The sequence below is a fragment of the Capricornis sumatraensis genome, chromosome X, assembly GCF_032405125.1.
Source record: "Capricornis sumatraensis isolate serow.1 chromosome X, serow.2, whole genome shotgun sequence".
In the NCBI taxonomy this organism is placed as follows: Eukaryota; Metazoa; Chordata; class Mammalia; order Artiodactyla; family Bovidae; genus Capricornis; species Capricornis sumatraensis.
This window is the reverse complement of record NC_091092.1, coordinates 113800006-113826964: the sequence shown is the minus strand read 5'-3', so window position 1 is coordinate 113826964 and position 26959 is coordinate 113800006. Positions and strand designations below refer to the sequence as shown.

The 26959-nt window shown below is 43.3% G+C and overlaps 1 protein-coding gene and 1 pseudogene across 1 annotated transcript; one reads left to right on the top strand and one right to left on the bottom strand.

Annotated features, from left to right (window-relative positions):
• Nucleotides 1–201: 201 nt before the first annotated feature.
• On the bottom strand, nucleotides 202–12752 carry LOC138071861 (ubiquitin-conjugating enzyme E2 D3 pseudogene; annotated as a pseudogene).
• Nucleotide 12753: 1 nt separating this feature from the next.
• LOC138071860 (melanoma-associated antigen B2-like) lies at nucleotides 12754–14152 on the top strand. Its single transcript, XM_068963246.1, has 2 exons — nucleotides 12754–13839; nucleotides 13937–14152. The coding sequence occupies exons 1-2, from the start codon at nucleotides 12754–12756 to the stop codon at nucleotides 14150–14152; spliced, it is 1302 nt and encodes a 433-aa protein (XP_068819347.1).
• The last annotated feature ends 12807 nt before the right edge of the window (nucleotides 14153–26959 follow it).

The window sequence follows — 26959 nt, the reverse complement described above, 5'->3', positions numbered from 1 at the left end:
TGCATGCACACACATGCGTGTGTGTGTGTATACGTTGTATACATATAGATTACTTTTGTACCTTGACAAATGTCAGTAATGCTGCTATGAACATTGGAGTGCATGGAATTTTTGAATTAGTGGATTTTTTTTTCCATTTTAAACAGTAATTTAAAGTTTATTCAAGATTTAATGCAGGTTATTCTGACTTTTATGTTAGCATCACATGGCATACTTCTGAGTACCTTCCTGAGAAATTCTGTTGTACTTATCTCTGTCTGTCTTATAGATCTATGCAACCTCTGGCACTGAGGAGGCTATCATTTGGATTCGGATCACATAGCAGGGAACAAATGGACACCAGAACTCTAGAAATCATGAAAGCAAGAGACCACAGTGATCTTAGAGTAGCGAGCCGAGTGCCGCCGTTAGTGTTCATGTCTGGGTGATAAATTCTGTTGCAAATGCACCCTTAGGTAGTGTGAACAGGTAGTCTTTATGGAAATGAATTGTCACAGAGAATACACTGCCTTGATATGGGCTGCCATTCTTTTTCATAATTGTGATTTGCCAATGAAATGTATCATCCCCAACTGGACCTGCAGAATATTGTGCTGGATGGTCACTGGCCACATCACTAAGTTCCTTATTAATCCATTTCAGTGCCACAGTCTGTGCTTTTTGTCTGACTCCTCACTGTCTCAGTGTGTACTCAAACGTCCGGCCAAAACTCCTGATTATCTGGTGGCTGGGAAGGACTAACTCTTCATCTCACACTGGCTCTGCCAGACACAGGTGCCTTCTTAATAACCAGAGAGGTTGGACTGGGGAGGGCTCCCTGGCAGAGAGTAGATGAGGCTGGAGGGGAAGGGGAGACGAGCAGTGGAAACCCTTAGACTCAGACAAGCATCGCGTACCTGACAGAGACCATTCAAATTAGTGGGTTTTTTTTTTTTTCAGCTATACACCCAGGAGTGGGATTGCTGGGTCATTTGGTAGTTCTGTTTTTAGATTTTGAGGGCCCTCCTAACTGTTATCCATGGTGGCTGCACCAATTGACATTCCCACCAACAGTGTACAGATCTTGTCCACATGCTCACCAGCATTTGTCACTTCTCTTCCTTTGCGATGATAGCCCTTCTGATAGGTGTAAGATAATACCTCATTGTGGGTTTAATTTGCATTCATATGATGATTAACGATGTTGAACATCTTTTCATGTGCCTCTCGGCCATTTATATGTCTTCTTTGGAAAAATGTGTATTTAAGTCTTCTGCCCATTTTTTAAATTCTTTTTTTAAACTGTCAAGTTATATAAGCCATTCATATATTTTGGATATTAACCCCTTATTGGTGATAACATTGGCAAATATTTTTTCCCATATAGTAGGTTGTCTTTTCATTTTGCTGATGGTTTCCTTGCTGTGCAAAAGTTTTTAGCTTTAGTTACATCTCATTTATTAATTTTTGCTTGTATTTTCCTAGCTTTAGGAGACAGATCCAAAAAAAATATTATTATGAATTATATCAAAAAGTGTCCCACTCATAGTGTCTTTTAAGAGTTTTATGGTTTCCACTCCTATTTAGGTCTCTAATCCATTTTCAGTTTATTTTTGTATATAGTGTTAGAGAATATACTAATCTCATTCTTTGACAGCAACATGTCAAAAATAAGATTAGAGCCTAAACACAACTTGGTATTATCAGAAAACTAAATATGCTTTCACATTTGAGCCAGTAATTAGAGTTTTCAGAAATTAACCCTGAAGAGACATCCACAACCATATGAAAATCCTTACATATCCATGAACATGCTAACTGAAGGAACATAATATATATCCACAGAGTGGAGTACTATACAGTTATAAAAAATAATGAGCATGGTCTTTGTAAACTAATAAGGGATGCTTCCGTGATAGATATAGATATATAAAAGAATGTGGGAGTTTGGGGCTAATGTCAATGATACCAAGCCCAGTGCCTTCACATCCTGGTATGAAGAGGCTTTGTGAGCTGAAAGAGAACCAGAGCCAGAGCTGGAGCCAGGGCTCCTATGGTGCCAGGGCCACTGCACTTTCCAGAGCATGTCCAAAGCTCCTCCTACCCCTAGTGAAGTCTGAGCAGATACTTCACATTGCATTTAGAGAAAGCAGGCAGTCTTCCAGCTACCGGAGGGCCAAGGTTTTTCTCATGGAAACACAGCATATAAAGTATTTGTGTTCCTATACAATATGCACAAATTGGAGGTTTTTCTTTTTTCTATTTTTAAATGTTGCTCCTTTTAATTAAAGATGTGTTTAGCTTCAGAGTCTAAGTATACTAATGGCGCACCTCCCCCATGTACTGCAGATTAACAAGTTGAAAAATAAGAATTTTTGTATTACATGGCAAAAACTGAAATCCTTGAATCATTTCTTGTCATTTGGAACAAGGAAACATGATATTGGAATATGGATTTTTTGCAAAAATGGAAATTATTTCACGGTGAAGTCTGTGTAATTATCAGATACAGAAAAAAAGAAATCTTAAGAGGTATTCACTTCTTGGTTTGTTTTATTCCTTTTAGTCTTTCTTTGTAAAACTGAAATGTATATACCTGGATTGGCTTAGCTTATTTAAGAATGTGGGAGAAGTGAAATCCCAGTAAACTTCACTTCTTGCACACTTTCACTGTAATTCTTCAAATATTATTTTAGCATCTGTTCTTTGGAGGCTTCTGAGTAGTATTGGTGATGCTAAGAAAAATAAACCGAACCATTTCCTATAGGATTCTAGAGTCGAAGAGAACAATTCATATACAGTAGCTTGTGGACAAACATATAGGAGCCGAATAAAAAATGACATGTAAGGAGGTGAGGGGATTGAGGGCTTCTTCATGAGGAGTCTAGTGTAAATACACTGAGGCAAGGCACTTGGAGACTTTAGGACAATAAATGTCCATGGGAGGTAGTTTTAAGTTAGGCTACATGTTGAGCCCACCAGGGAGGCTGTGGAAACACTAAATAGAGGCCAGACCCTCAGATGGTGGGTCTCAAAGATGAGAGACTTAAGCCTGGAATGGAAAACTACTCTGAACAATTGCTTTTCAATGATCAGGCTTCCCAGGCAGCTCGGTGCTAAAGAACCCGCCTGCCACTGCAGGAGACGTGGGTTCAATCCCTGGGTCAGGAAGATCCCCTGGAGGAGGAAATGGCTACCCAATCCAGTATTTTTGCCTGGAGAGTCCCATGGACAGGGCAGTCTGTTCAGTCCATGGGGTAGAAAAGGGTCAGACACGACCAGGTGACTAAAGAGCAACATGAGTAGACGAGAGAGAAATCCTCCCTGGGGTGGGGGTGGAATGTGCCCTGTGCTCCTGTCCCAGTGCCCGTGAACACAGTGCACAACCGAGATGTTTCATGCACATCATCTCCAAGGAGCTTCTGTGAAAAAAGTAATAGTAGAATGAAACCGGAAACTCAGAAGCCAGTGGGCTGACACTCTTTGCTGTGAGTCGTGGAAAAAGCTCATTTTATTGAAAGGGCATTCCATTCAGCGTTTTTGCCTATGTTGATAATTCCACCAAAGTCTGTGAGGTGAGTATATTTTAGGTGATGGTGAAATTGATGAAGATAGGGGCTTATTTTATTTAGTTACTTATTTATTTGGCTATGCTTGGTCTTGTCTTTGGCACGGAGGATCCTTGATCTTCCTTGCAGCCTGAGAGTTCTTTAGTTGCGGCTTGGGGAATGTTTCAGTTGTGGCATATACGATCTTTAGTTGTGGCGTGTGAAGTATTAGTTGCGGCAAAGCTGTGCCATTTGGGACCTAGTTCCCTGATCAGCGGTGGAACCCAGGCCTCCTGCATTGGGAGTGCAGAGTCTTAACCCCTGGACCACTAAGGAAGTCTCTAGGAGTTGTTCAGATGAAAGAGCAGCCGGGAAGGAAGACAAAATTAGTCTTGGAATCAAATTTAGATTCTTGGAATTTCGTTCAGTTAAAATACTACCTCCACACTCAAAATATGATTTAGTAGTGGAAATGAAGGATTCTTTCTAAAGAGCATTTTGGACTGATTTGGTGTTCCATGTCCAAGAATGCCACCGATTCTCTGCCATCTCCTGGATTTAAGAACTTCATCAGGGTCGGTGGTATCCTCCAGGATGAAAAGAATCATAATCATAGGAAAAACAGATATTGTGTAAAGTCTCAGTGTGGTCCAGGCACTGCGCCAGGTGCTTTAGCGCCATGCCACTAGCCCTACCAAAGCCACTTCACCTGAGGCTCCCCGAGTTGGGGATGGACCCAAGTCGACACAACTGATAAGAGCCAGAGCTGGGACTGGAGCGCTGGTCTGAATTTGTGCACAGCGTGCAGCCTTCCCCTTGTCCCGGCCTGAGGTGCTCATGAGTCAGTTAATTCACTGTCTTCTAGCACTCCAAAATGTATCTTGAGTGACAGAAAGAAGGACTCTGTGATGAAAACACTGGGATGGAACACCTAGCCAAGGCAATACAAACTCCAAAATAATAAAGAGGTGTGAATAAAGGAGAGCAGGAGACACTGCTCAGTAAGCATATGATCATCTGCAGGTGCAAATTCAGACAGCCTCAAGTGATCGAGGGCTTTCAAGATTATCTGGCGCTGACCTTCTATGTAGACAGTAAACATTTTCTTTGTTTTAATTAAAAATAGTTATTTCTACTTATTTTTTGACCGCTCTGGGTCTTAGTTGTGACATTTGGAATCTTTGTTGCCACATGCTGGCTCTTTAGTTTTGGAATGTGAGATTTTAGTTGTGGCACGAGAACTCTTAGTTGTCGGATGTGAGAGTTTTAGTTGTGGAATGTGGGATCACGTTGCCTGACTAGGGATCAAAACTAGGACCCCTGCATTGGGGGCGCAAAACCACTAGACCAACAGGGAGGTGCCGAGAGTAAATATTTTAGAACTACCCTAAATCTGGTGACTCAGATGGTAAAGAATGTGCCTGCAATTCGGAGACCTGGGTTCGATCTCTGGGTTGGGCAGAATCCCTGGTGGAGGGCATGTAACACACTTCAGAATTCTTGCCTGGAGAATCTGCATGGACAGAGGAGCCTGGCGGACTACAGTACATGGCGTCACAAACAGTGGGACATGACTGAGCGATTAAGCACACAACCTAAATGTGGCTAAAGAGCAGGAATAAATCACCTGGATCTCTGTGACATCATAACATCTGTGCTGAGTTCCTTAATTTCTACTGCATTTTCCTAATCTTACATCACTTTTGGGACTGAGACCCATTTTCTCCAAGATTTGCTAGAGGGTAACTGCTCTACTGTTTGTAGGAATATGCATTCCCCAGGAAGCCTTTAATCGAGGGACAGAAGCTGATATGGGAACCTCCATGAAGGAGGACTGAGGAGACAATCACCCCTGAATATAGCGGTCCCCCAAAGCCTAAGAAGAGGAATCTTAGATCAGTAGAAGGAGCAGTCCCAGGCTGTGGTAGATGTAGTGAGGATGTTAAGCAAGAGGAATCGGAAGGACTCAAGTTGCATCCCCACTGTCTAGTCTCAGAGGCCCTGATGGACTAGGATCACATGAGGATCATCCTGACTTCCAACTTGGAATTCTCAGGAGACTAGGACCTTGATGGAAGAGAAAAAGCTTCATAAAGCAGAGAGTGGAGTTACAGGGTTCATCATGTGTCATCCTGAGGACCTGAAAGTGGACACTATACACTATACACACTATACACACACTACACACACACTATACACTATACACACACTATACACACACTATACACACACTATACACTATACACTACACACACTATACACACACGATACACTACACACACTATACACACAATATACACTATACACACTATACACACACTATACACAATACACACTATACACACTATACACACACTATACACACACTGTACACACACTATAGACACACTATACACTATACACTACACACACTATACACTATAAACACTATACACACTATACACACACTATACACACAATATACACTATACGCACTATACACACACTATACACTATACACACTATACACACTGTACACACACTATACAAACTATACACACACTATACACACACTATACACACACTATACACTATATACACTATAAACACTATACACACACTATACACTATACACACTATACACACACTATACACACACTATACACACACTATACACTATACACGCTACACACACTATACACACACTATACACACACTATACACACACTATAGACACACTATACACTAAACACACTATACACACACTATACACTATACACACACTATGCACACACTATACACAAACTATAGATACACTATACACTATACACACTATACACACACTATACACTATACACACTATACACACACTATACACACACTATAGACACTATACACACACTATACACTATACACACAGTATACACACACTATACACACTATAGACACACTATACACTATACACACTATACACACACTATACACTATACACACGATACACACTATACACACACTATGCACACACTATACACAAACTATAGACACACTATACACTATACACACTATACACACACTATACACTATCAACACTATACACACTATACACACACTATACACACACTATACACACACTATACACTATACACACTATAGACACACTATACACTATACACACTATACACACACTATAGACACACTATACACTATACACACTATACACACACTATACACTAAGCACACTATACAAACTGTACACACACTATACACACTATAAACACTATACACACACTATACACTATACACACTATACACACACTATACACACACTATAGACACTATACACACTATACACACACTATAGACACTATACACACAATATACACTATACACACACTATACACATTATACACACACTATACACTATACACACTATACACTATACACACTATACACACACTATACACTATGCACACTATACACACTATACACACACTATACACACACTATACACTATACAATATACACAATATACACACACTATACACTATAAACACTATACACACTATACACACACTATACACACACTATAGACACACTATACACTATGCACACTATAGACACACTATACACTATACACACTATACACACTATACACACAATATACACACACTATACACTATACACACTATACACACACTATACACTATACACAATATACACACAGTATAGACACACTATACACTATACACACTATACACACACTATACACTAAGCACACTATACAAACTGTACACACACTATACAGACTATACACACTATACACACACTATACACTATACACACTATACACACACTATGCACACACTATACACACACTATAGACACACTATACACTATACACACTATACACACACTATACACTATACACACTATACACACTATACACACACTATGCACACACTATACACAAACTATAGACACACTATACACTATACACACTATAGACACACTATACACTATACACACTATACACACTATACACACACTATACACACACTATAGACACACTATACAGTATACACACTATACACACACTATAAACTATACACACTATACACACTATACACACTATACACACACTATATACACACTATACACACACTATAGACACACTATACACTATGCACACTATACACACACTATACACTATACACACTATACACACTATACACACACTATACACACACTATAGACACACTATACACTATACACACTATAGACACACTATACACACACTATACACACACTATACACTATACACACTATACACACTATACACACACTATACACACACTATAGACACACTATACACTATAAACACTATAGACACACTATACACACACTATACACTATACACACTATACACACACTATACACTATACACACTATACACACACTATACACTATACACACTATACACACAATATAGACACACTATACACTATACACACTATACACACACTATACACTATACACTATACACACTATACACTATACACACTATACACACACTATACACTATGCACACTATAAACATTATACACACACTATACACACACTATACACTATACACTTGATACACACTATACACACTATACACACACTATACACACACTATACACTATACACACTATGCACACACTAGATACTATACACACACTATACACACACTATACACTATACACACTATAAACACTATACACACACTATACACTATGCACACTATACACACTATACACACAGTATACACACACTATACACTATACACACTATAGACACTATACACACACTATACACTATATACACTATACACACACTATACACTATACACTATGCACACTATAGACACTATACACACACTATACACTATACACACTATACACACTATACACACACTATACACTATAAACACTATACACACACTATACACTATACACACTATACACACACTGTACACACACTATAGACACAGTATACACTATACACACTATACACACACTATACACTAAGCACACTATACAAACTGTAGACACACTATACACACACTATACACTATACACACTATGGACACACTATACACACACTATAGACACTATACACACTATAGACACTATACACAAACTATACACTATACGCACACTATACACACTATACACACACTATACACTATACACACTATACACGCACTATACACTATACACACTATACACACTATACACACACTATACACTATACACACACTATACACACTATACAGACACTATACACTATACACACTATACACACACTATACACACTATACAGAAACTATACACTATACACACTATATACACACGATACACACACTATACACACTATACACACTATACACACACTATAGACACTATACACACACCTTACACTATACACACACTATACACACTATACACACACTATACACTATACACACTATACGCACACTTTACACTATACACACTATACACACTATACACACACTATACACACACTATACACTATACACTATACACACTATGCACGCACTATACACACACTATACACTATACACACTATACACACACTATACTCACACTATACACTATACACACTATACACACACTATATACTATACACAAACTATACACACACTATACACTATACACACTATACACACTATACACACTATACACTATGCACACTATACACACATTATACACACACTATACACTATATACACTATAGACACTATACACACACTATACACTATATACACTATACACACACTATACACTATACACACTATACACACACTATACACTATGCACACTATAGACACTATACACACACTATACACTATACACACTATACACACACTATACACTATACACACACTATACACACACTATACACTATACACACTATACACACACTATACACACTATACACACACTATACACACACTATACACTATACACACTATACACACTATACATACTATACACACACTATACACACACTATACACTATACACACACTATACACACACTATACACTATACACACTATACACACTATACACACACTGCAAATGGAGGCCCTGGAAAATCACTGATGCTGTGGACCCCAGGAAGCGCTAGGCACAGATGTCAGGTTGATTTCAGTCTAGAAGTCTTAGCGAGTTGGGACCTCTGTCTAATACAATCAGCCGCAGCTTCGCAGAGGGAGGGACCTGAATTCAAAGAGGACCTCACATGTGATGCTGAGTGTTAGCGGGGACCCCTGCAGAGGGAGCCAAACAGAATTCCGTAAATTCTTAGCCCTGAGAAGCGCCAAAGAGCTACTTCTGAGTGGTCCCCTCATTCAACCTGTGTGATATTAGGGAGGGCTGAGTCTCCTCTAGCCTGATCAGAACCCAGATCTGCAGATGAGGGTGTGTTGACCCTAACAGGACTTAAGGTGAGTACCATCAGTTCTAGTGGGAGGATCTCTCCCCCAACGAAGGAGGCTCACAGAGTGGCAACCCACCTGACAAGCAGAGATGCTCAGAGCAAAGCTGGCCTCCCACCACTGGGGACTTGGGAAGGCGAGGGCTTTGTCTGGGAGCTGGAAGACTTCGGTTCATACAAGGAGGCATCCTGGGCTCTGATACACTGCACAAGGAGGATGCGAGGACGGATGAATATTGAGCTACCAGGGTTCCCGTAGCACGCTGCCCCTGCCGTCATCCCTGGGAGACCCCACGTAGGACCCTACGCAGCTCCCCTCCCTCCACTTCCGCTTTGAAAGAGAGCGGATCGGCCGGTAGCTGCGGCGACCGTTTGGCGGAGACCTAGTGTCCAGGACTCGTCCGGAACCAAGGTGAGGACCTGAATGGAGCTGAAGGGACTTTCCCAACCCTCCCAGCAATAAAAGTGACCCATCCACATCCCACCCCTGTGATATGGCTCTTATGAGTCCCTCAGCGCTATCGGCTGAATGTGCGCTAGAGTTTCTCAGGCTAAGGCGTTGGTCTGTGGGGGGTAGGCCCGGATTCTACCCCCGGAGAAGCTCTAGGTCCTAGAGGAGGGCCCTGAGGGCTGATGAGCAGACTTCGACACTGCAAGGGGGCCAGTCTGAGCGGCCCCGCTATACTGGGCTCTAGGAGGCCCCGGGTAGAGCTGGCCAACTGTGGTGCCCCCTGGTGTCCACTGGAGCTGGTTTTGGGGAAGTGAGAGCCTTGCTCTAATGGAATAGACCCAGGTCAACGAAGGGACCTAGTCCCCAACAATATTAATGGCTGTGACGCTAGTAAGGATGGGGGCTCCTCCCATAAGAAATGGAGCCACATAAAGTGCCAGTCCTATTTTCAGGACTGGGAGAATCAGGCGTTTTGACATGACACTTCCCGGGACATCTCAGGGAAGTGAAGACCAGGTCAGTGGGGGCAGCCTCAGGTTGGCAAGGGAGGGTTTGCGGTTTCCTGGTGGATGGTGAGAACGTTGGGGGCTGTGGATGTTCCACACCACGTCATTCGGACCACATCTCCCTGTCTTCGTCCCTGGGAGACCTCAAGGATACATGTTGATTCCCATTGTGGGCTAATGGGGAAGTCAGGGTCTTGGTCTGAATGGAGTGGTCAGCAGAGGGAGAAATCTTCCACCCTGTCATGAGTCAAATGTAGGCCTTGGTTGCTTCTGTGTCCTGGCCATGGTAAAGACTGCTGCAGTGAACATGAGTACAGGTGTCTGTTTCCATTACCGTTTCCTCAGGATATATGCCCAGTAGTGGCATTGTTTGCTCATGTGATAGTTTTATTTCTAGTTTTTTTATGCAGAGTGAATTAAGTCTGAAAGAGGAAAGCCAATATCATATATTAATGCATATATATGGAATCCAGAAAGATGGTACTGATGAACCTATTTGCAGGGCAGCCTGGAGATGCAGACCTAGAGAACACACTCGTGGACACAGTGGGGGAAGGAGAGGGAGGGGCAGATTGAGAGAGTAACATTGAAAAGGTACATATTACTATATGGAAAATAGATAACCAGTGGGAATTAGTTTTATGACCAGGGAACTTAAAGCCAGTGTTCTGTGATAACTTAAGAGGGGTGTGACGTGGGAGGGAGTTTCAAGATGGAGGAGACATAAGATAAACCTATGGCTGATTCATACAGATGTGTGGCAGAAACTGGTACAATATTATAAATTAATATTGTGATATTGTAAAAAACAAATTTATTTCCAAAAAGTCATATAGGAGAAAACAGAAGCAAAAGAACATTTTAGACCTTGAATTGGGATCTTGTGAGGGTCCACAGGGACATCAACCTGCCTGCACCAGATTTTGTTCTCAGGAGACCGTGTTTGGTAAGATAAGGTCATCTTCACTTCCTGCTTTTGAGACACGGAGTGACTGGCTTTTACTATCAAGCAGTCATCGCTTCAAGGGAAAGTTGAGCTTCTCTACCAGGAGCTCAATTAGGAACCTGAGTGAGTGCTCAGTGCACCCATCCCAGCCCTCGGATTTCAGCCCAGGAAATCTCAGGGAAGGGCTGTGAGGCTCAGCACCTTCTTTACTGTTTTATACGAAGTCTGCGGGAGGGGAAATGTCTAGTCTGAAGGTGCAGACAGCAGCCCGCAAATGGATAATGGTGCCCGATGTTTTAAGGAGCCGAGGTAAGGACCTTGCATGATGATCCCAGTGAACTCAGGGTAGAAAAGACCCTAATGAGCTCTCAGCACTGGTTGTCTATCTCCTGGCAGGGAGGTGGACTGAGGCATCCCTTCACTTATCTCTGGATCATGGGGATGTCTAAAGTGTCGGCATCAGTGTAGCAGAGGGAAGGGTGCCAAGGCTCCGCCAGGACTTGACGTGATAACACTGAAGTAGAACTTAGAAAACCCCACTGCTGGCACCTGCTGTCACCTGAGTGAATCCAAAGCAGGGCTGAGAGGTCGCAGAGGAAAAGTACGGCCTCTATTCTTCCTCTGTGGGATTGTGTGGGGAAAGGCTAAGCAGGACAACAGGAGCCTTGTGGGTTCCTAGGGCAGTGTCCTGAAGGACACCTGCAGAGGCGGCCTTTGATTAAGCCAATGCAGAATCTCCCTGTTCTAAGGTGCTCATGTCAGCTCATTCTCCATCCTCCAGGTGCCCACACCTCCTGTCTATTGGCCCAGACTCGTGCCTGCGGTCCCTGACCACAGCCATCATGCCTCGTGGGCAGAAGAGTAAGCACCGTGCTCGTGAGAAACGTCGCCAGGCCCGGGCTGAGACCCAGGGTCTTCATGATCAGGCTACCACATCTGGGGGAGAAGAGACCACCTCCTCCTCCCCTCCTGATTCAGAGAGCGGTCCCTCAAGCTCGTCTGCTGCTGGCACCTCCAAGGGGCCTCAGGGAGCCCAAGGCAACACCAGCGCTGCTGCAGGTGCTATACACAAAAGATCTGGTGTCGGGCGCGCAGCACACTCGAGATCTGGTGTAGGGGCCGAGGGCCAAGTTCAGGAAGGGGAAAATTCCTCCCAGGCCTCAGCTGCTGCTGGGAGCTCTCATACAGATCTTCTGACCTGGAAGGCAGAGGTGTTGGTTCAGTACATGCTGTGTAAGTATACGATGAGGGCGCTCATTAAGAGGTCTGAAATGCTGAAGGCAGTCACTAGAAGGTACAGGGAACAATTCCCTAAGATCCTTAGCAGGGCCTCTGAGCACATGGAGCTGGTGTTTGGCCTGGTGCTGAAGGAAGTCAGGCCCAACAGTCACTGCTATACCCTGGTGAGCAACCTAGATCTCAGCGACAGTGAGTCTATGAGAGGTGACTGGGGGCTGCCGAAGAATGGTCTTCTGATGCCTCTGCTGGGTGTCATCTACCTGAATGGCAACCACGCCCCTGAGGAGAAGATCTGGAAGTTCCTGAATATGCTGGGCATCTATGATGGGAGAAGTCACTTCATCTTTGGAGAGCCCAGGAAGCTCATCACAGAAGATCTGGTGCGGGAAGGGTATCTGGAGTACCGCCAGGTGCCCAGCAGTGATCCCCCTCACTATGAGTTCCTGTGGGGTCCTAAATTGCTGACAGAAACCAGCAAGATGAAAGTCCTGCAGTTTTTGGCCAAGGTCAAGGATTCGGGTCATACTGCCTTCCTGCCACAGTATGAGGAGGCTTGGAGAGAGGAGGTAGAGAGCACCGGAGACAGAGGGGCAGCCAGGGCTGGCCCTTCTCCCTCACTCAGGCCTGGCACTGCTGCCTCAGCCGCTGCTGGCCCTTCTGCTTCAGCCAGGCCTGGCACTGCACCCTCAGCCGGTGCTGGCCCTTCTGCTTCAGCCCGGCCTGGCACTGCTGCCTCAGCCAGCGCTAGCCCTTCTGCTTCGACCAAGCCTGTCATTGCTGCCTCAGCCGCTGCTGGCCCTTCTGCTTCGACCAAGCCTGGCATTGCTGCCTCAGCCGCTGCTGGCCCTTCTGCTTCATCCTGGCCTGGCACTGCACCCTCAGCCGCTGCTGGCCCTTCTGCTTCGGCCAGGCTTGGCACTGCACCCTCAGCCGCTGCCGGCCCTTCTGCTTCAGCCTGGCCTGGCACTGCACCCTCAGCTGCTGCTGGGCCTTCAGCTTTGACCACTGCGCGCCTCAGGGCCGCATCCAGCCGCTCATCTCGCCCCTAGTGTGGTCTGAAGCTCATTGTTCACTTTGTGCGTGGAGAAGCCTTTCAATCTGTGTTCCTGAAATGCATCAATAACTTGTTGACTGTATTTCCTCCAATTTTCAGTTCTTAAAATTTTTCAACAGAAAGGTCATTTAGATTCATGATTATAAGCATATAAATAACATGGGTCACACACAGTTTGCTGTTTGTCAGATTTAGGAGCAAAAATTTTGTTTTCTCAAATAAATATTGGAAATCCTCACATCACCTTTGTGATCCAGGGTGAGAATAACATCACTTTAGGATAAGAGTGTCCTTAGAAATGCAAAAACACCACACTAATTGAGGCTCAGAACATTAATACATTGTTAGGGAGATAGCTGAAATTCCTACAGTTTTTGGCTTGCTTTACTCTCTGGTTAGTCTCCCTCTTTGTAAATGTAAAAGACACATACTTGCCTCTGCTTATGCTTTATGGTTTTCAGGAATGTTTGAGAATATAAATTACAGCAAATGATTTATTCGGGCCTCTTGTTTACACAACCATTGAGAATCTGCTCTTCAGAAGTCTTCATGCTTGTACTGGTGATGTTTAGTCAAAAGAAGTCTTAGCCTCTGTGCATTCATGATAGTTTCTCAGAGATGCTGTCATTCTATGGAAGAGGCTGAGATACTCTCTACTTCACGAAAACAAGAAAGAAGCAGGGTAAAGAGGGGTCGGAGAGAACATATTACTTTGGTTTCATTGCTTAGCTGAATTTTGGCTGATTTGGGAGGTTGGGTCTTTTCTTTTCCCAGTTGGAACGCTTCATAGTTTCTGACATATGATAGATTGAAAAAATCCAGCTGATGTAACATCTGAGGTCAAGATAATCATAGTAATAACTGCTGTTGCTCCTAATGTTTCAATAGAGACAGGCGCCATGACAGAAGCTTTCCATAAATACCTATATTCCAGCAATCTGACAAGAAAGGGCTTATCAAACTTCCTTCACAGTGGAGAGCCCAAGGCTCATAGAGTTTGGTTTTGTGCTTAAATACATAATGCTGGTAAATGACAGCAGGCGATAGACTCCTGCTCTGAACTACTTTGGCACACATAATGTTGTTCTCCCCCCCAACCTGAGACATACCCTTGTCTTTTTTTTTTTTAACAAGTACTTTTAACATTTGACATTTCTTTGTTTATTTTTATTTATTTATTAATTTAGCTGTGCTGGATCTTAGTTGCTGCACGTGTGGTCTAGTTCCCTGACCAGGGATCAAACCTGGGCCCCCTGCATCGGGAGCCTGGAGTCCTAGCCATTGGACCACCAGGAAAGTCCCCACCCTGTATCTTTTATTTCAGTGCTTTTCTCAGGACTCCATAATTTGTCCTAGGTGATAGAAAAGATTGCCCTTGTGCTCAAGCTACTGGATCAAAATATGTAGCCAGTGCAGTAAGAATGCCAGGTATCCTTAACCAAAGATATGTATCCCTTACTCACTACTCATAGATAAGTGAAAAAAACAATATTCAGGGACAGTATTAGTGTGTACACTGGCCATGTTAGATAACCTCTGAAGACCAAGGAGTCGCCATGCCATCCTTACAGTCTCTTCCCTGTAGAAAGCAAACCTATCAGAACAGAAATGACGTGAGAATCTTCACGTGGCTGAGCAGATAGATTGATCTACTTTTTTCTCCCTAAAGGACTACCACCTGTCCAGGGACTCCTGCCTTGGACTATAGCTTCTCCATCTCCCATCACTCCTGGGACAGGGACCCATTCTCTGTAGCACTGCAGAGCAAACATAGCTGAAGAGTTTGTAGAGACGTGGAATTTCCCCAAAGGCCTTTAATCCAAGACACAGAAAGCAAGACCCCCATGTAGGAGGGTTGAGGAGAGCAAGATGCAAGAATATGGGGGATGGTGGTGACTGGGACAGGACTCCCTTCTGATCTCAGACACAGAGGAATTCAGAACTGTTAGGGTTAGCCTATTAGCATAGCCTCACTTATTCTTCAGGCTTCTCGGAGACCTAAGAAACTTGGTCTCGGCGCAGAGTTCTGAGGTTGGTAGGGAGAATCAGTCTCTCAGAAATGATGGTGATTAACCTGAATGAGGGTGATGGAAAGACCCATCCAGAACAGTAGGATCCTTAAGACGCGTCCTCATTGGCAAGCCCATGAAGTCCAGAACTATCTGGGCTGCTGTGCTTAACACGTTCAACTCAGGTCCTGGGAAGCTGGGGACATTGGGATTCTGTAGAGAATAGAGCCCCAGGAAGGGCGCAGAGTCAAAGTGAGGACCCAGGGTGTGGACACGAAGCCCCTGAATCCACAGCCGACAGGGCTGCACTTAGTCCCTCCTCTCCAGCTAGCCCTGGGAGGCATAGGTAAGTGCTGGCCAAGTCAAGGGCCTCCTGACTTCTGCCTGGAGGGTTTCAAGGAGACGACCTTGGTTTATAGGCTGGCTCTTCATCAGAGAGTGGAAATCCCAGGCATGACATTTGTACAGTCCTGTATGAAGAGTGTGGCAACCAACTACTCCATTACAGATAAATTCTCAGAAAGGCCTACAAATGTAATGGGCCCTGGGAGGGAACAGGCAGGGCTTTCAGACTAGGTTTATCCCTTATTTTCTGATGGCGAATGGCTTCAGGGCTTTAAAGTCCTTGGGCTAATGGAGGGAGCCTGTATCAGCTGAGGAAGGGTACCCAGTTCCTAACAGGAGTCAACTGATGATACAGACTGACAGCGAAGGATCCCTCCCAGAAAGAAGGGGGCTACAGAGGGCACTGTCCCTGTTGTCGGGCCTGAGACTGTGCCACTTAGGCCGGGTGACGTGGTGAGCCCTCCTCACTTCCTCCCAGAGGATCACATGGAGGTAAGGAACCTCATCCTGATCAAAGGGAGCAGCCGAAGCTCAGCAGAATGATGATTTCCACATTGTGCCAGAAGTCAAGGTAAGGACTCTGAAGACTTGAAAAGACCACCCGCCTCAAAACAGTGGGGGCAGAACATATTCCTTCCATTATTCTTAGCCTCAGAAGACCATGGCCTGTGGTGGCCCTATGAGGCAAACTCCTCTTCTTCCTCAGGGATCAGGGAATTACCGGCTTGGGTGCAGAAGCTTTAAGGCAAGTCAGGGAATGTTTCCAGCTGGGGAATGTTTCCAAGACGGTGAGGACAGCAAGAACGTGGGAACACAAATACCAGGATGGCCACACAGTATGTTCCCTACTCTCAGCCCAGAAGGCCTCAGGCCGATTTACCAGGCCAAGGGGCCCTTCAGCTCTGACCGAGGAGTAGCAGGAATGTTAGGGTTTTGGTCTGATGGTGGTGTTCCCATGTCAACAGAAGGGGGAGTCTTGGGCTTGGCTGAGAGTCAATTTGGGACCCTGATTTTGGACCCTGAGAGGAACCGTCTGTCATCCTCAGGGAGCTTGCCACAGCGTTCGTTCTTGTGAGACTATGGGTAGGGGTGGCTAGATAAGGCCGCCTTATTTCCTTCTCCAGGCTCACAGGGAGGTATGAGGAGATAGGCCTCAGGTCAAGAAGGAGGGGATTCCCCAGGCCCCACCAGAAGTCAAATTGTGAAGCCCGAGCAGAGACTGTGGGTCTACTCATCCCTGAATAGAGGGGACAAAGGAGAGTCATGCCCTACCCTTTGATGTCAGTTCTAGAAAGTCATGAGAAGGGAGGGTCATGGTGCCTGCCAGGCACTGTGGCAGATGCTTTACAGTTACCACCACATGCCAGCAGTCCTTCCAGACAGGGCTTGTCAAACTCCCTTCACAGTTAAAGAACCCAAGGCACTCTCAGAGAGTTTACCGATATGACAAACTTTTCCATGGCTGTTTAAGTGACCGGGATGGTCATAGGCCCTTGATCTGAGTTAGTCTGAAGCTCACCCTCTCACTCCTGCAAGCCTGGTCTGACTTGTGCCCTTACTTCCCTTTTTATTCTCATTACTGTGAAATGTATGAAGCATTAAGAAGAGGGACTCTCAGGTCAAACTATTATATTGTAATCCATAGCCAGAGCAATAATAATAGTAATGCCAAAATAAATATGACATATGAAGAGAGGAAAAAAGAGAGAGTATTTGCTGGCAATAGGATCATCTGCCCACACACATGGGGGTTCAAACATCTTAAAAGCTCTGAAAGTTTTCAGTTTTAGATAAGCTTATAAGATCAGTAAGGGACTCAAAAACCTCATCTCACAGCCATTCCTTTGTATAAAAGAAATCTGTTAGATCTAAAATATAAAGGTTATTGATTAGAACAGAGGTTGCCTGAGAAGTCTGGCTGAAGGAGAGAAGGGACAGGTTACCACGTTTTGTTTCTCTCACAGGTCTCTACCTGGGCCCCCTTACTTATGCCATGGATTTCCTATCTCTTATCACTCCTAGGACAGGGATTCCTTCTCTGCAAGGTCTGCAGGAGAGAAAGTACTCAGAGCCTTCCAGGGATGTGGCATTTCCCAAGAAGGCTTTAATCAAAGGGGCAAGGGCCTTTCGGAAGACACCCATGCAACTGGACTGAGGGAAGCAACAGCCCAGAATATGAGGTGTAAGAAGCCTTCAGGCAGAGCTCTCAAGCTGAGCATCTCTTTTCTCTGTTGTCTCAGGACAGTCGTCAGGGACTTGAGACCTTTGGTCTAAGGAGGGCAATCTCAGGTCAGAGTAGCAACTGTCAAACCTATATGTGAGGCCCCTTAAAAAGAAGTGAAAGAAATAGCCACCCAGAACCACTGGGGTTCTGTAGCGTCCACTTCGTGCTGTCAGCCCTGGGAGGTCCTGAATTCCATCATAGGATGAGGTAGAGAGAGGCCTCGAGAGCTGAGAGAGACAGAGCGCTACTGCCATGGGCCGGGCACGTTCCAGAACCAAGTCCGCCAGCTCCTCGCACATAGTGACATCCAGGGCAGATCCTTCATCTTGGGGTTGAAAAGAGAAGTAAGTATTCCAAGTAAGTGAGTGCCAAGGTGGATCTGAAGGGAGCACATTTTATGTCTTTTTTTGTTCTTGCTTGGCCTCAGTAACTGGGAGATGTATCTTTTTCTGTTTAGGGCTTTCTTTCTGGCACTATTGGAATACGCTTCTTGTAACTGAAGGTTAATTTGACTTCCATTTTTGTGTTTATAAACAAAGTATATCCCATTTATTGCTGTAATTCAGTATAAGCACAAAGGTGTTTTTATTGAATCAGAAATCCTTGAATCTCCTTTGGTGGTTCAGAACAAGATGACATGACAAGAGAATTGGTAGATTCTTGCCAATGATAATGGACAGTGAGTGAAATTGTTCATATCAGGAAATTTAAAAAAAAAATAAAGGTCTTGTCTGTGTGGCATCTGCAATAGAGGGGAACAGGAATTCCCAGCCCCTGTTTCCCCTCCGCAGCCCAGATTTTAACAGTATATAAGTAGCAAAATAACCTTTATAGAAGGTCCAGAATCCAATTAAGAAATTCAAGTACCACAGGTAAGCATGAAACTTAGATCAGCTGCACTTGTATTGGTAAGAACAACACACACACACAGACATGGATCATGAATAGCACTATGCATCTATGATGAACAGTTTCTATACTAAAGTGTTATCTCAAAAACTGTGATCACCAATGATTCACAGCTATTTCTTACTCCATTAGGTACGATACTGTAAACTTTGAATAACACAATAGGACTCATGTGAAGTGCCGCTCGTGGTGCTGGAAGTGCTCTCAAGAAGCAGAGAGAAGTCATGACATTATACAAAAAGGTTGGATTGCTCGTTGTATACTGGTTTGGATCTGCAGTCATGGTTGCCACCATTTCAAGATGAATGAATCCAGCATTAGGACTACTGTAAGAAAAAGAAAAGGAAATTTATGAAGCCATCACTGCAGCTACACCAGCAGGTGTGAAAATCTTGTGCTTTTTGTGAAATACGTTTTTATCTTGTATTGAAGATACAGCTTGTATGTGGGTGCAGGATTGCTATAAGCAAGGCATATCTATAGACTCTTAACATGATTGAAGAAAAAGAAAAGGCATTATAACAACATAAAGCCAAAGTGGGTGAGGAATCTAAAGCTGGAAAAGTTAGTGCCAGCAAAGGATGATCTGATAATTTCAGAAAGAGGTTTGACTTCAAAATACCTAAATGATAGAGGAAGCAGCTTTTGCAAACAAGAGGCAACAGGTGGTTTCCCATATGTCATTAAGAAAATCACTGGGTATTAATTTTGTATCCTGCAACTTTACCAATTCATTGAGCTCTAGTAGTTTTCTCGCAGCAACTTTAGGCTTTTGTATATCTAGTATCATGTCATCTGCAAACGGTGCAGGTTCACTTCTTTCCCAACTTGCATTCCTTTTCTTTCTTCTCTTCTCTGATTGTCACGGCTAGGACTTCTGAAATCATGTTGAGTAAAAGTGGAGAAAATGGGCATCTTTGAACTTTTCATAGTAAGTGAAGTCAGACAAAGACAAATGTCACATCACTCAGATGTCGAAAGATAATTTTAAAAAATGATAGAAATAAACTTATTTACAAAATAGTAAAAGAGTGTACAGATATCAAAAATGAACCTATGCTTCAGTTCAGTTCAGTTCATTCGCTCAGTTGTGTCCGACTCTTTGTGACCCCATGAATCACAGCACGCCAGGCCTCCCTGTTCATCACTGTCTCCCAGAGTTCACTCAGACTCACGTCCATCGAGTCCGTGATGCCATCCAGCCATCTCATCCTCGGTCGTCCCCTTCTCCTCCTTCTCCAATCCCTCCCAGCATCAGGGTTTTTACCAATGAGTCAACTCTTCTCATGAGGTGGCCAAAGTACTGGAGTTTCAGCTTTAGCATCATTCCTTCCAAAGAAATCCCAGGGTTGATCTCCTTCAGAATGGACTGGTTGGATCTCCTTGCAGTCCAAGGGACTCTCAACACTCTTCTCCAACACCACAGTTCAAACGCATTACCAAGGAGGAAACGTGGCGGGGAGGAATAAATCAGAAGCTTGGGATGAACGTATAAACAGTACTGCATTTAAGATAGATAGCCAACAAGGATCTATTGCATAGAACAGGAAAGTCAACAATCCGTGATAACTTATATGAGGAAAGATTCTCTAAAAGGATGCATATATGTATATGAATAACAAATCACTTTGCAGTACACCTGAAACTAACACAACATTGTAAATCAAATACACTCCAATAAAATTTAAAACAGAAAATCACTGAGGAGAAAGGACATCTGTCTGGACAGGTTTTAAGGTAGATGAAAGTGCCCTATTCTGGATGAAATGCCACAAAGTATATTCACTGGTAAGGAAGGGAAATGAGCTCCAGGATTTGAGACAGAAAGAGAGAGGCTATTTTATGCTTTTGTGCAATGCCGTCAGGTTTTTGTGCAAATGATCAGGACTCCCCTAACCTATAGAGCTGCTAACCCTGAGCTTTAAAGGGAAATGATAAACATCATCTGCCAGTGTTTCAGTTGTACAGCAAGAAGGCTGGACAGCAGGAACCCTTTGGGGGGATTGGTTTCATCAGTGCTTCGTCCCTGGATGCAGAAAGTACCTTGCCAGTTAGGGATGGCCTTTTACAATTCTTTTGATACTGGACAATGCTTTGGCCACCCAGAACCCTGTGAGTTCAACACTGAAGGCGTCAAAGTGTCTCCTTTCCCCTAAACGCAACATCTCTAAGTCAGCCTATGGATGAGAGGGTCAAAGGGACCTTTAAAGCTCATTACACCTGGTACTCTATGGAAATGATTGTCAGTGCTATGGAAGAGAACCCGGATAGAACATCATGAAGTGGAAGGATTACACGACTGAAGATGCAATTGTTGTTACAAAAAAAACAAAAAACAAAAACAAAAACCCCACAACCCATGAAAGTCCCAAACAATAATTTCCTGCTAAATAAATCTGTCCAGGTGTTGTGCATGCCTTCTTAGGATTTGGGAGAGCGTCAGCTAAGAAAATCATGAAAGAGACTGTGGATATAGCATGGAAAGGTGGGAGGGGTGAAGAGTCCCAAAATACAGATCTTGGAAAAATCCAAGCGCTAGCAGACCCTGCAGCAGAGGAATTAACAGAATACGACTTGATGGAGATGAGTGGTTCCGAACCAGAGCCGGATGATGAGGGAGAAGACCTAGAAGCAGCAGTGCCAGGAAACAAACTGGCACTAGACAGTCTGGCAGAAGCATTCTGAGTTCTCAAGACTGCTTCTGACTCTTGTATGGCATGGACCCTTCTGTGATATGGGCACTGAAGCAAAAGCAAATGGTGGAAGGAGGACTGATAACACACAGAAACGTTTTTAGAGAAATGAAAAAGCAAAACCTTCAGACAGAAATTACAGTGTATTTCCATAAAGGTACCCTGAGTGTGCCTGCTTCCCCTGCCCCCCCTTCCACCTCCTCTGCTCTTCCATCTCTGCCACTCAGCAAGGTCAACCCTCCTCTTCCTCCTCCTCCTCAGCCTCCTCAGCAAGAAGGTGTCAGGAATGAAGACCTTCATGACGATCCACTTCCACTCAATGAGTAGTAAATACTCACTGTGCCATACTGGTAATAACCTTATCTGTTGGGTATGTGTGTGAGTGTCTTAGTGCTAAGAGCTAATAACTGTAGGCAAGGACTGTATGAGATGTTTCTGTGTCACCATCTTCATCATCACCACCAGCTAAGTATTCATCATGTAGAACATTGCGTGCAAGACTTGTATTGAAATGGATAGCCTACCATTGCATAGGCAGAAGCTGAGTGACATTTCATATAAAATTAATAATGTTTATATTCTGTTTTATAATTTTGCTTTCAAAGAATTATATTACCATACACTGTCCCATCTCTCTCTTGTGAATGGATAAACAGCACATCAGCCTATCCTCACAGGTAAGTGTTTTCTCTTAAAGTAACAATGTTTCCAGTACTTTATTATAAATATGACTGAAATAGTGTAGGGTAGAAAAATTTTCAGTGATCCATTCATTACAATATGCTTGGCTACCACGAAGCAATCCTATCAGTTACACTAGGCTACTATATAGCAATCACATTGCTGCTTCTTCGTTATCGATGCTTGAATCATTATACCTGTAACTATGGATTGCTTTTCACATTATTTTTTCATTGTTGATATTTGGTGTTTTGTATCTATAGTCTTTCGTGTCATATGAGGCAACATAGATGTATGTACTGACAGACAATTCTTGCAAATGCATGCTGCAAACTACAATATTGATAAATACCGTACTGTGAATATATTTTCTCTTAAGATTTTCTCAATAACATTGTGTTTTCTCTAGCTTACATTATTGTAAGAATACAATAGCTAAAACTTATAGCTACATCAAGTAGAAAGAAAGGAATACATCAAGGTTGTATATTGTCACCCTGCTTATTTAACCTATATGCGGAGACACATGTAAAGAACAGACTTTTGGACTGTGGGAGAGGGAAAGCGTGGGATGATTTGGGAGAATGGCATTGAAACAAGTACACTATCATGTAAGAAACGAATCGCTAGTCTAGGTTTGATACAGGATACAGGATGCTTGGGGCTGGTGCACTGGGATGACCCAGAGAGATGATATGGGGAGGGTGGTGGGAGGGGGGTTCAGGGTTGGGAACTCATGTACACCTGTTGTGGGTTCATGACAATGTATGGCAAAACCAATACAGTATTGTAATATCAAAAAATAAAATTGAAAAAAAAAGGAACACAGCTGAGTAATACTCCATTGTGTATATGTACCACAGCTTTCTTATCCATTCATCTGCTGATGGACGTCTAGGTTGTTTCCATGTCCCGGGTATTATAAACAGTGCTGCGATGAACATGTTGTGGGGAGGGAGGTGGGAGCAGGGTTCAAGTTTGGGATCGCATGTACACCCGTGGTGTATTCATGTCACTGTATGGCAAAACCAATACAGTATTGTAAAGTAAAATAAAGTAAAAATAAAAATTAAAAAAAAATTAAAAAAAATTTTAAAAGATAAAAATAAAAATGAAAAAAGAGTGAACATTAAAAAAAAAGAATACAATAGCTAAAACTTATAGCTAAGTCAACTAGAAAGAAAGGAGTACATCAAGGTTGTATATTGTCACTCTGCTTATTTAACTCATATGCAGAGTACATCTTGCAAAATGCATGGCTGGATGAAGCACAAGCTGGAATCAAGACTGCAGGGAGTAATATCAATAACCTCAGATTCGCAGATGATACCATCCTTATGGCAGAAAGCAAAGAAGAACTAAAGAGCCTTTTGATGAAAGTGAAAGAGAAGGGAAAACGTTGGCTTAAAACTCAACATTCAAAAAACAAAGATCATGGCGTCTGGTCCCATCACTTCACGGCAAATAGATGGAAAACAATGGAAACCGTGAGAGACTTTATTTGGTGGCTCCAAAATCACGGCACATGGTGACTGCATGTGCAGCTGCTTTTCACGTGGTTTAATGTTTCAGTTATACAAGATGAATAAATTCCAGAGATCTGCTGTGCAACATTGTGCCTATATTTAACATTACTGTATTGTGGGCCTAAAGATTTAAGTGAGTAGATCTCGTGTCCAGTGTTTTTACCAGAACAATAATTTGAAAAATTGATTGTCATGCTTCCTCTCCAGGACAGAGTAAGATGATTAAGAGCAAGCATTTAGAGAACTCTTTTATAATGTTAGTGAGAATGTCAATGGGTGCAACCATTGTGGAAAACAGTATTGAAGTTCCTCAAAAATTAAAAATTGAATTACCATATGATTCAGCAAGCCCACTTCTGGGTTTTAATCCAAAGGAATTAAAATTAGAATCTCCCAGAGATATTTTCCTTCCCATATTTGTTGCAGCATTATTCACAATAACCAATACAGGGAAGCAGCCTAAATGTCCTTTGCTGTATCAGTGGATAAATATGTAATATATACATATCATGGAGTGTTGTGTGTGTGTCCTCAGTCACTCAGTTGTGTCTGATTCTTTGAGACCCCACAGACTGCAGCTCACCAGGCCTCCCTGCCCTTCACTCTCTCCAAGAGTTTTCTCAAACTCATGTCCATTGAGTCAGTGATGCCATCCAACCATCTTGCCCTCTGGTGCCCCCTTCTCCTCCTGCCCTCAATCTGTCATTCCTAGCTTCAGGGTCTTTTCCAAGGAGTCGGCTCTTCGCATCAGGTGGCCCAAGTATTGGAGTCAGATTCAGCATCAGTCCTTCCAACAAATATTCAGGGTTGATTTCCTTTAGGCTGGACTGGCTTGATCTCCTTTTGTCCAAGGGACTCTCAAGAGTCTCCTCCAAGACCACAGTTCGAAACCATCACTTCTTCAGCACTCAGTCTTCTTTATGGTCCAACTCTGACACCCATACATGATGACTGGGAAAACCATAGCTTTGACTACAGGGACCTTTGTCAGCAAACTGATGTCTCTGTTTTTTAATACACTGTCTCGGTTTGGAGCCTTAGGAAAACACAGAGGCTTCAGTGAGAGATCATTTCAAGTGAACTTGCCGGGTGGGCTAGAGAGACAGTGGGAGTGGTGAGCATGGCCAGATCCTCAGATGGAGGGCCTCAGAGAATCCACAGTCTCCTGGAATGGTGACCTTCACCGTGGGTTGAGGGAGCCAGAGACCTCTCCTTAAGGACCTACTAGATTATTTTATCTTGTTGTAACTGGGCAAATTCTAGCCAAGTTCTAGATTTTTTGTTGGTACTTAAATACGTGGAAATATTTGTTATTTAGATGAACGGCTATCTGGGAGGGAAGATACTGGTCAATGACAAAAATTCTAAGAACTTTGACTTGTTTCCAACTGGAAAAGATTCTACCTCAAGCACATTCTATGTTACATCCTCTGGTGTGAATGTTACATGATTGTCCCTGCTAGGCAACATTTAGTTCACTGTGATTTTCTTTGTCTTGGAGTTTGGGTAATGTGTTGGATGGAGTTCAGGGGGCTAGTGAAACAGCATGTGAAACAATTGACCAGCTTAAACTGGTTTGACCTTCTCAAATAGATTGTTGATTAATCACACCTCGAGTCATTTTACAAAGAAAGAACTGCATGTGTCCAAGAGGGAACACATGACCTCAGGATGACTCCAGAGCCAAGATCTTCTGTCTGCAAAACTCAGAGAAATGTTGCCCCAAGGGCCATTTACAAAGTGAGAAGTCCTTCAATAAGGAAAACCTGGCTTCCAGTAACCTGAGTAGCTGAAATGGACTAATTGAAGACTAGCCAATTTGCTTCCAAGTTAAAATTCCGGGGACCCCTTAGATTGCACCCAGGCTCCTGGATTGAAGAGAGATTTGATACCTTACCTCCTGCATTGTTTGGCCTTGCAGTAAAGCTCTTTTCTCTAAAGTTCTTGCCATAAGTATTGACTTCTCTGAGCATCGTGCAGTGAGCCCATGTTCAGTGAGTTAGAGCAGCCCAGTTGAGATTTAGGACTTGTGACCATCTGCCTGAGGCACTGTAGCCCCTGGCAGAGTGTGAGTTCTCAGCACCCACCCTGAGTAGCCACCTCGATTGAGTTTTGTCTAGAGAGTCATCTTTCGGGTTCCTGCTTCCTCACCATGGCACTCCGGGATCCTCAGGATCCTTTCACTTTTAATAAAAGAAACAGCTCCTAGAGCAGACATCTTTGGGGTGAGTAAACTCATTATAATGTCCCTGTAGCTAAATGTGCTAAATGTAGTTAAAATGTGTCTTTGGTCTAATAATCTAATCAGGACTGTGGGTTAGACAGGGTGAGATGGTTGGATGGCATCACCGACTCAGTGGACATGAAT

What these genes read in the sequence shown, in the direction of transcription:
- LOC138071860 (XM_068963246.1), top strand. Translation starts at nt 12,754, where the DNA reads ATGCCTCGTGGGCAGAAGAGTAAGCACCGTGCTCGTGAGAAACGTCGC. An exon ending in GGCCTGGCACTGCACCCTCA is followed by an intron (nt 13,840 to 13,936) that starts GCCGGTGCTGGC and finishes TTGCTGCCTCAG; the next exon opens with CCGCTGCTGGCCCTTCTGCT.